Below are 11,391 nucleotides of genomic sequence, written 5' to 3'. Positions count from 1 at the left end.
AGAACAATAGATTATTTTTTTGTACTAATTGCTAGCTATTTTTACATGTTGTAAAAGTATCAATGAAGATAACAAGGAAGTATACAAGTACATGCACAAAATTAGAAAGCAATGGTTTTATGTTTCTTAAGTTTGTTTTAAACAATAAGAAAAGTAATAACTGTCGTCAAACTTTTAAACTAACATTAGTAAGTCAACACTACCAACAGATTTAACTTATAAAGTAATTACATTCAGCAAAACACCTGCATACAAATACATACAAAATGAGTTCAGATTCAGAAGATTACAGCAGTGATTGCTACTCATCGGAAGATGAGAACCAGAAGATGGACAAAGTGCTTGATGCTCTCAATGTCAAGGTTTAAACAGCTATTATACTTATAAAATCTCACAAAAAAAAGTACTGAATAATATTTTTTAACTCTAAAAAGCATCTGATAGGTTAAAAAAAATTGCTAGAAAAAAGTAAATATGTTGTTTTTGACCAAATTAACAGTTTATAATTCTTTGCCCCTAAGGTTAATAGAAAAAAATTTAAACTCTTCAAATTGTAAAGGAGGAGGAAGAGAAACAAGCCACCAACAAAAGACGCAGGACTTTGGTTGACGGTCCGGTATTAGATGATAAAGACACGGCTTTTGGTGACATATTTGAAGAGGGAAATGTTAAAGGTTGGCAATTTTATTGTTTATATATCAATAGTTTTTGTTATTATAGATTGCATAAGTATATACAAACAGATAATTTTAAAAAATATTGTTTTTGACTTTAACTTTTATTTGTTTCTTTGCTTACTTTTTTGTTATAGTAGTGTGCATAGCTTTTTTACTAATATTATAAAATTTCAGAATTTATTACATTTAAGATGAACATTAAACTTTTATATTTTCACCAGTTTTAAGATATTTAGATCCTTATCATGTTTTAATTATTTTACATAAATAAGAAAAATTCTTTCATATTTAAAGGCATAGGGGCATAAATCAACTTTTTCACAATTTAGTATATTATTGAGTTTTAACTAAGCTACAAGTTGCTTTTTATAGATTTTTAAAACTTAAAAAATTTTCTGAGATATAGCAGGTCAAAGTCAGAGATAACAATAGGTTCGTTATGGGTGGCCCAAAGTAAAACAACAATCAACTAGAAATCTATAATAATCCATCTTCTCCTACGTTTTTTTGAGATAACTACCTCAAGTTTTCAGGAAATGGTTCTTGCAATATTTAGAAAATTCTGTCAAAAGAAAATTAAAAAATAAAAGTTTTATGATAAAAAAAACAAAAACAAAACTGTTTTTGCGGTTTTAGTTTGCAACCCCCATAAGGAAAATGCCTCTGACTTTGACCTGCTATATCTCAAATATTATTTTGAACTTATAAAATCTGTAAAAAGCATCTTGTAGCTTATTTGAAAGTCTTAAAAATAGGACTAAAATGTTAAAATAGTGATTAACTCCCCTAAGCCCTTAATTCAATTTTGTGTATATTTTTTTGAAATTTGGTTATTACTTCATTCCAAATTTTGGTATTGAAATCAATTAAATCAATAAATTAATGTTATCTTCAAATAAGTTTTTCAAATTTCCTTTAATTTAGTCTTGCTTTATTAAAAAAAAATTTTAAACATATGTCTGCTAATTTTAATTTTTATACATAAAACAAGTCTTTTTCACAACACAAATATATTTCAACAATTTTCTTCAGTGTGATTACAATTGTAACAAGGTAAAACAAATTTTAAACTTATATAGCCTTTTTAATTATATGAGAAATTATCAATCAATTAGTAAAAAAAACCCTAAACTATAACAAAAAATTTAAAAACAACAAGGAAAACATAATTAACTGTAACATTTAAAACAAAACAAAATTAGTCTAATTTAAACAAGGATAAAGAGTAATCAAACTCTCTTTGTTTGCATAATTCTGGCTTGTCCAAGTGAATATAAATAGCTTCTATTTTAATTAAATCAAAAATGTTCGTGCAACTTCTTAAAACTTTGAACTTTGTCTCACTGTAATTATTACCACATTTAGGATTTTTTACTAAGTGCTCTGAAATTGATGATCTTTTTGTTGCGTTTAAGGTTGCAATACTCATTTTCTTCGGTTGATTTTTGATATGGTCTTTCACGCACTTAGGTACGTGCTCTTTTATTCTTGTTTCTAAATGCCTAGATGTTTGTCCTATATAGCTGTTTGCGCAACAGCATTTATACGTGTATACCACGCAACTTTTGTGCTTGTAGGATATTAGATCTTTACCTCTAGGATTTAGGATAGCAGTAGATGTAAAAATTACTCTTGGTTTAGAAGCATGGTAAACTTTTTCTGTCATATTCTTGATATCTCTTTCAACTTGTTTTGATTTTTCACCCACATAAGGCAAAATTAATAGAACAGGACATTTCTCTGGTCCATAAGGTTTTGTGTACTTTAGTCTTCTCAATTCAGTTTTGAATACCCTATCAATCAACGGATTAGGGTATCCATTCTTTATTAGTAATTCTTTTATAACCTTAAGTTCATTCTGAAATACTTCTGGCGAACATATTTTATTTGCTCTATGAAATAGGAAAATAATTGTAATCACACTGAAGAAAATTGTTGAAATATATTTGTGTTGTGAAAAAGACTTGTTTTATGTATAAAAAAAAATTATTTCATAAATTTAAATTATTTAAACATTTTAAATATAATGCTTTGAAACTATGTGCTTATGATTTAGTTGCATAGGGGGTGATCAAATTGATTTTTAAAGTTGATTTTATTTTATAGAGTTTTATCTGAGCTATCAGAAATTTTAACCCCTTTAACAAACTCAAAGTAATTTTTGACATAAAAGTAATCAAAATCGGTGATGTTAATAGGTTTCTAAAAGAAGGAGCAAACTAAAACCTCGTTTTGAAAAATAAAATTTTCATTAAAAAAAAACTCTTATTATTTTTGTTTTTATCTAGAAATTTTATTTTTTAATAATTTGAAAATGGCAACATTTTAAACCGTTTAAACTATAAAATGATCGTTTCCTGAAAGTCTGATGTCTCTAGCTCAAAAAATAAAGAAGAAGATAGATTTTTAGTGGTTTTTCAAATTTCTGAGAATATTGAATACAAAAAATTGCGGTCTAAACGTATTATCAGAAGCTTTATACAAAGATTACAATATATCAAAAGTTAAATATGATTTTTTAATTCTATAAAAACTGGCTTGTAGTACGTACTTTCATATGTGGCTTTCATATAAGATCCAATGTTATTTTTAGTAAAAATAATTATCAGACACTCCCCCATGCTCTTAAACTTATTTATCATAGTTCAAGAACATTGAAACAAATATTATTTTATAGTTTGTTAAACGATACTAACTTTTCAGAAATAAACTTTAGCTATGCTATGTTTTCTTTTATTTTAGAAAAGATTTCAATTAGTTTGTTTGAATTACTCTTATTGCTATTTTATATAGCAAGTTTTTGACTGTAAATGATAAATAAGTGTAAATTAGACTAAACACAAAACCTAATCTAAGAACACTATTAATTACAAAAGTTTAATCATTTAAAGTTGTAAAGTAATTAAGTTAAAGAAGTTTCAGTTAAAAAGTTATTCTCTTATATGAATAATAAAAACAGTGATAAGTGTTTTAGTCGAATATATTAAAGAAATTCAGTTACTATATACTTTTTAAAATTTGATGAATATAATTTTTCATCCTTTAACAAATAAAAAACCTTGAGTTTAGAATTAACTTTCTTATTTTCAGGCGACCAAATGAAGAGAAAGATGGAGATGCTTGAAAAGAACAAGAAAACGTTGCAGGCCGAACCGAGCAAGCCGGAGTCGAAGCGCATCCAGATGAGGGCGCTCGCCATCAAAAACAACAAGGAGGCTTCCAAGTGGGACGATCACGCCCAGCTGATGTGGCGGGAAGACCACATAATGTTCCCGCCAAAACAGAAGCCGCTGAGGAGCAACTACCTGGGCAAGATGGGGGCAAACTCGAGAGGTGCGATTTAAGTTGTATGGATTTTTTTATTTTTGATATTCATTTTAAGGTATTATAAGTTTATGGAACTAGAGTTTATGCTGATTTTTGTAATTTAAACAGTTTATTACTACCAATAACTTTGCAGGCATTAGAGTAAGGTATTTTTAATGATTTTTTGAGATTTGGTCGTTCAATATGCTTAAAAATAAACTATAGCACTTTACTTTAAACTTTTTAATTTGAGTATATCTTTATCATGTGAACCTATATTATTAGTAAGTAACTTAAATTGTCAGAATTTCAAAAAAAAAACTATAATTACAACTACTCAAAAGCTTGTCCTGTGCGCATGTATTTCTCGGTTGTTTAATAACTTTTACTCCAATACACAGTCACAACGGCCAGGAAGCCAGTTTGCGATTTGGAAGCCCAGCTGATGGCAACGTACGGTCCGAAAGATAAGGAAATCGACCACGGCAGGTATGTATATATGTAGCGCATTTGTAATAAATACACAGGTGTGTTATGAGTAGTAGGGTTCATGACTATTCAAATTCTTGATTTATTTTAAGTTCCTTTTTTTAGTGGTTTTTTATGTAATACAATGTTTAACGATCTTATGTTTCTTATATATTTAAACCGGACAACTTTGAAGTAATTGTTTCACAAGGTGGCGGGGACTTACGCTGAGGGACAAGGAGGCACTAGAGAGGATGTCCGAGCAGGAAGCGAGGGAGAGGCTGAAGCAGCTGCAGAAGAACAGGGTCTTCATGGGAAGGATGCAGCAGATGTACAAGAGGACCAAGAAGATCAAGAGCAAGAACTTCAGGAGGGTGCAGAGAAAGAAAAAAGAGAAGGTTCGAATGTACCATTTCATAGATAAGTTTCACTTTTTTTATAATTTATAGGAATAATATAAATGTCATTTTATTGGTTAACGATCAAAAATTTTTTTTTAAAAGATATTTTGAAAAATAAAATTATTTATTCTATTATTAAGTTTTACCTTTTTACAATGACTGAGTGAAACTTTTTTGAACAAAAAACCATTGTTTAATAAAGTTATCTTGAAAAAAAAACATTAGCTGCCATAATTTCAAAAAGACATTTATTTAAACAAATTACTAAAAATTTGTTAATTTTAAAAATAATAGTAATGTATAAAGATCAAACCTAAAAAAAAAATCAACAGGAGCAGCAGAAGTTGAAGGAGCTGCAAGGGAGCGACGAGGAAGATCAGGAAGACGAGGAAGAGGAACACATGAGAGCGAGAGCCAAGGAGAGGGCTACGTTGGCTCACCGGGGGCAGGGAAAATGGCACAAGAACAAGGTTAGGGTTGTAATTTATTTAGGTGTAATTAAGTTATTCATAACCTTATGTTAGTCATTAGCAATTTTATCATGACGGGAATATGGCATAAGGATAAGGTGAATATTGCAATTTAATTTTAAATAAATACAACGATGTTAGTGGTTAGAAACTTTATTCTAAATAAAAGTAAAGTAACAAACTAAATAACTACTTCAAAATTTAAAATAGTTTATGCATAAGTTTTTAAACAAAATTCAAAATTTAAGGCGAAGATAGCCAAATACAACGAAGACGTCAGGGAAAAGATGAACGCCGAAGCTGACAGGCACAAGGAACTGATGAAGAAGAGAAAGGTGTGTTACAATAATAAATGTATTTATAATTTCTTTAATAAAATGATAAGTATAAAATGTGTTTGATTTGTTTGGTGTTTATCGCATCAATTGATTTGATGGCTCGTTCAAAATGTTTATGGAGTGTTTGTTGAAGTTACAGAAATAACGTAAAGGTTCTTAATTCAATGGAGCTAAGAAAGTTTACTTGAAAATTATCATCAGGTTGAAAGTGACAGCAGTGAATCGGAGGAAGATGATGACGATGAAGGAGAAAGTAACGATGTTCAACAAGAGGTTGTGAAACCGCTGAAGTCTGACAACAAGTGGCTGGCAGCTGAACAAGACGACAGTGAAGAGACTGAAGGTTTGTATTTGTTCTTGTTTGTTTAATAAGAACAATTAATTGGAAAGTTTAAAAAATTGTTTGCAATTTAACTTTGAAACTAAAACTTTACAGCCACTTTTAATTTTAGTTTTTTAAGAATCAGTTATTTTACATCTGAAACGGCTAATTTTAAACAGATTAAAGTTAAATTTAAAGGCTATGTCCAAGTTTTTATAATTTGTAAACAATGAAATACTCAATTGAAATTCAAAACTTTCATTAAAACCAAAAAATTCAAGAAGAAGCAGACAATCATGCTCAGGACAGCGAAGCATTAAGGAACGAGCAAAAGTTCACCAGCGCGTTGGAATCACTGAAATCGTTGCAAGCAGCAGAGGAGGTGGTGAAGGCGGCCAGGGAGGAGCAGGAAGCCGAAGAGAAGGAAGAAAACACGGTGATGGTGGAAGTTGAGACGGAGGAGGCCGGTTTGGACGGGGAGGGGGAAACGAAGATGGTGGCTGTTGAAAGGAAGGTTTGTTGTGATGACGGTGTACTATCGAAATTCTCTCACGTTCAAAATCCACCCGATCTTTTTTTGATTTCTTTGTTTATTAATTTGTTTTATATAATTTTTGCATTTATTTATTTTTCACTATCACTGTTACCCCTAACTCTCGGTCGGTAAACGGTTCTCGAACTTGACTGGGTGGAATTTTGAACGTGTCTCTTAATATTTTTTTTTATTTGTTCTTACAAGACTTTATTATGCAAACTAATAAATATATCACGTAATTTATAAACTGATAAATACATAATTTCTCCTCTAAAAGTCGAGACATCTTTGTTTATTTTCTAAAATTCAAAGCACATAGCAACAAGCGTATTCATAATTCTCAAACGTGATAGTTTAAATTCAGCGACTCGTCGGTTTTTGTAACAAGTGGTTCAGCAGGAGGAAGTGTTGAAGCCGGTGAAGTTGCGCGACGGTGAAGAGGAGCTGATCGTCGTGGGAGGAGGGAAGGAAGTTGAGGAAGACGTGGACGACCTCATGAACGATTTCGTTCCGGGTGAGTGCTTTTTATATTAAGTTTACCAAAGTTTTGATAATAAATTTTTTTAGTTAGTTGACTTTCGTAAATTAAATGAATGTTTATTTTTCGGGAAATCTTTCCTTGAATTCCGACGTGCCGCTAAATTGCATTTAACTGTGTTTTTTTTTTTGTAGAAAAGCTCTTAAAAAATATTAAATTTTCACAGACAAGAACGCTGGGTTGATCGAGGAGGCGTTCGAGGAGGACGACGTGTGGGGGGAGCACGAGAAGGAGGAGGAGCGGAAGAGGGAGAAGGAGATGATGGAGCTGGACATGCCGGGGTTCGGTACCGGGTGGGCGGGGGAAGGAATCACCCAGAAGAAGAAGAAGGCCAAGGTTGTTTGGTTGTAAATTGATTAGAATATAATTATTTATTTATATTTTTCTTTTTATGTTGTACAATTTTTTTTATTACGACGATTGTTTTGAGAAAATTTAATTATTTTCGAAGCTTTTGTCAAATAAAGTATTCAAGTGTAAAAAAGAAAAGTTTGCATTACATGAATGGCAGAACGAAACACAATTGAAGTTTTTGTTTGAAATTAAGTTTTCAAATGTTGTTTCTTATTGTAGAAGAGGAAGATGAGGGATGTGGAGAAAGAGAGGAAGAGTTTCGCGTGGATCCCGACCAAACATAGAGATCTCGGTTTGACCAAGATGCAGGTTTTTATTGAGTTCTTGATGTATATGACTGTAAAAATTATTTGTTTCTAATTGAGAAGTTGCTGAAATAGCTACAATGTGCGCATCAAAACTTTTTTTTTGTATTAGTTTTGTTTTAAGCTCTTTTTTTTTCAAAATAATATTATATATTTAGTAAAGTAACTATTAATAGTTGCAACATAAACCTACCCATCAAAACTACTCATTGTTCTAATAACTTTTTTGCCACCATAACAAACAAACGTGAACAAACCAACGCGCAAACAGGTGCAGCAGATACCGTGGGAGTACCACAGAGACGTCCCAGCTTTCGAGAGGTCACTGGACTACCCCGTGGCGAGGCAGTACAACACGGCTCTCTCGCTCAAGAAGATCAACCGGCCCAAGATCGAGACTGTTTCAGGTATGCATGCTGTATTTGTGTTTAGTAAATAATCTAAAAAGGTTGAAAAAATATCTAGTGTCGAGCACATTCGTTGCGATCCAGTGTCGTCTAGTAGATTACGGTCGGTTCCAAACATAATTTTCTTTTTCTGTTTACGATTTAAACATGTTCAAGTTGGTTTTAGATAACGAAAATCTTGTCAAAATGTAAGCAAAAATTAATGTTTATTAACAAACAAGTAAATGAAGGCTTGCTGAACCTACGGCCCTGACAAAGGAAATTAGATTAACAAACTTTTTACAGGCAAGTTCATCAGTCCAATGCACCCGGATGTAGTGAAGGTGGACGTTGGTCAGAGTAGAAGGAGGAAACAGCAGAAACTGCAGTTTGGCATGACCAAGAAGCAAAAGCATTATAAGAGGGTGGGAGAACTCGGAAAGTGAAAACTGAGAAAACAGTAGATTTGTCTTTTTTTTGATGTTAGAAAAAAAAATTGAAGTATATACTATTATAGTTTAGTTGTTTATTGCAAGTAGTTTAAAGAATATTTAGTTTTAATTGCTATGAACAGTTTTATATGTTTAAGCTATCACAGTTTTACTATTAACATTTTTAAAGCTTTATATTACTTACTATAGTAAATGTTGTTTAAAATAATGTTTTCACATAAAAAAAAACAAAATGTTTTGATGAATATTTTATCTCAAATTACCTATTTGATATTTTGTGGAAGACAATCTTGTATTTTTATTTACACGTTGATTCAGTTATATAATGATTTTAGAAACTTTAATAGGCTAATATTATAGGTTAGAATTGTTTATGTACGTTTTTAACATCGTTTTATTTGTCTTAGAAAAATTAATGTTTTTACCACTGATTATAAAACATGGTTATTTGATTGAGGTGTTTTTAGTTTAAAGTACAATAAATATATTTGGTACTTTAATTATTATTCTATTTACAAAAGCTAAGTTGATTTAGACTTTTTTTTGGATAAAAATTAAAAATGAATAGTAATAGATAGAGATAAAATCAAAATTACATGTTTTTGATATTATCAACTTATACACTTTTTAAAAATAATACCTATGAAGAACAGTTAGATTTTATTGTGTTTCATGTTAAATTTTCACACTTATTTTAAAGCAGTTTTATGTGTATGCTTATGTTTATGCATCTACTTGTAAGTTTTTTTGCTAGGTAAGAGAATTACAAGAATAATTTTTTTCTACACTTTATAGTGTAGGAAGAAAACTTAACTAAAATGTATATCTAAGTAATTTATTTGAGCAACAAATGCCCTTAAAAAATTTATTTGTCAGACAGTTTAAAGTTCTTGAGCTAAGATAGATTAAATGGTTATAAGTAATTTATGGTAATTTAATTTCATAAGGATAAATTTTGTTACTTAGATGATTCAAAATGTTTAGTTAACTTAGCAAGGTAAGGTTTTAATCTGTGTTTCATATTATTGTCTACAAACATTATTTTTATTCGTTACAGTATTACCCATCGCGAAATTTAAAAAGTAAAGTTTTAAGTTGATGGTGTTTTTTTTGCTTCTCTATACAATGGTATATAGATAAGTTTAATGAAAAAGTTTATCAAAATTTTTTATCTATAAAAAGTGATTTTAAGCAGCTTGATCAACGATATTTTAAAAAATTTTGCTCTTAAAATTGCTTAAGAAAGTTTTGGCAGTATTAAATACAAGTTATCAATAATTAAAGCTACCTGTTAAGGTGTGCTTGCCTTTGGTGAAGCGAATTATAAATGATATAATTAAAAGAATACTATAAGCCTGTTTCAAGACATTTTATTTAAGAAAATCTGCTAACAGATTATATGGTGGTAATAATATTTGTATGACGTCATTATAGTATTTTTATGACGTCGGACTGAATAAATTTAGTAATAAAATTACAAGTCCACTTAACATATATTCTATAAAAATTAAACATAACTTTCAATAAATGAATTATGTCAACTAGTTATGTTAATGAATATTATTGTGTTAAGTATATCAAGTAATTTAGATGTTTGTTTTTTCATCAATGTTAGTAATCATCCAAAGACAAAGATTTGTAAATACTAAAATATTAGGTGATTATTTTACAGTTAATAATTTTAGACTACAATTAATGAAAGATTAGTTTAAATATTATAAGTAATATCAATTTTATTTTTAGAATAGCTTTGCACATTCTTAATTGTAAAAATGTCTTTCGTTTTGGTCTAAAAGTTTTTGTTTTTAAGCACTCGACTTTTAAAATTAGCTAAGTTTGAATCTGTTTATGCAAAAAAAATATTTTTCCATATATAATAATTTGTCCTTTGAACGCTTCTTACTTTAAGTTTGTACAAATAGAAACAATACTTTTACGTGTTTTCACTTTAAAATAATCCTTGGAATATAAAACTTAATTAAAATAATGAATCCTAGTTTTGAGATAACCCGGTTTTTCAATTAAACCAATTTGGAAATAGTAAAATAAAAAGAAAGCTGCAATACACTGCTTGATGTTTTGATAAAAATGTTTAGTTATTTTTTACGGTTTATAAATTTTTTGCGTTATTTTCACTGATTTTACGACAAAACATTGATCTTTACAACGAGCACTAGCAAGAATAGAAATAAAGTTAAAGCTTATTTAAAAAAAAAATGAGTGAATGTTTATTAACTTAGCACGGATAGTTTTAAACAAACATACGTGTATTCTAGATAGCTATTTATTATAACTTTATGTTAATTGATGTTAGTGTTAAAAAGATATTAAGAGAAAATGTTTCGAAGAGCATAAGCTTTTTTTTTTGAAAAATTAAATTGTTTCTGTTTTAGATAATTACCGAATACGGTCTTTTCTGTTATGTTTCTGTTTTCAAAAATATAATTTGTATCCTAACTAAGTTCTGGCCGGATCAAAATGACTCAAAAGCAAGAGTCAATATTTTTTTGTAGAACGCGACGTTATACTTCAAAAACCAATCATACTAACTAAACGACATAACTGCCTTAAATTACACAAGTCTTAAAATAAACACTTTATTAAATACTTTTAAAACCCCTAGTTGATGCATATTTTAATAAAAAAAAAAACATTTTTGTTGCTAAAGAAGTTAGAAAACTAATTGATATAAAATTCAAAATTAATTTTCAATTTGAACTTTGTTTGTTATTTCTTTTCGTACTATACCATTAGAAGCGAGTGGATGTTTTATAGCGTCACGTTGTTTCTTAACTTCAATATACATATTTGTCTTTTGACTTCAATACATACTATTCAA

General features: G+C 29.5%; 1 protein-coding gene across 1 annotated transcript; it reads left to right on the top strand.

The window, feature by feature from the left end:
• Positions 1 to 266: 266 nt before the first annotated feature.
• LOC145834861 (uncharacterized) lies at positions 267 to 8,546 on the top strand. The gene is made up of 14 exons (XM_082942384.1): positions 267 to 362; positions 560 to 674; positions 3,768 to 4,010; positions 4,385 to 4,472; positions 4,663 to 4,849; positions 5,185 to 5,322; positions 5,571 to 5,657; positions 5,862 to 6,003; positions 6,264 to 6,496; positions 6,917 to 7,031; positions 7,222 to 7,391; positions 7,629 to 7,718; positions 7,986 to 8,121; positions 8,407 to 8,546. The coding sequence occupies exons 1-14, from the start codon at positions 267 to 269 to the stop codon at positions 8,544 to 8,546; spliced, it is 1,980 nt and encodes a 659-aa protein (XP_082798510.1).
• The last annotated feature ends 2,845 nt before the right edge of the window (positions 8,547 to 11,391 follow it).

Source organism: Thalia democratica, chromosome 1 (assembly GCF_965202585.1).
Source record: "Thalia democratica chromosome 1, ktThaDemo2.hap1.1, whole genome shotgun sequence".
NCBI lineage: Eukaryota > Metazoa > Chordata > Thaliacea > Salpida > Salpidae > Thalia > Thalia democratica.
Note: the sequence above shows the minus strand (reverse complement) of the source record. Positions and strands in the feature narration are given on the sequence as shown.

Coding starts and splice junctions, on each gene's coding strand:
- LOC145834861 (XM_082942384.1), top strand. CDS start 267: ATGAGTTCAGATTCAGAAGATTACAGCAGTGATTGCTACTCATCGGAA. Junction 6,497..6,916: donor TGGTGGCTGTTGAAAGGAAG/GTTTGTTGTGAT, acceptor GTGGTTCAGCAG/GAGGAAGTGTTGAAGCCGGT. Junction 7,719..7,985: donor TCGGTTTGACCAAGATGCAG/GTTTTTATTGAG, acceptor ACGCGCAAACAG/GTGCAGCAGATACCGTGGGA.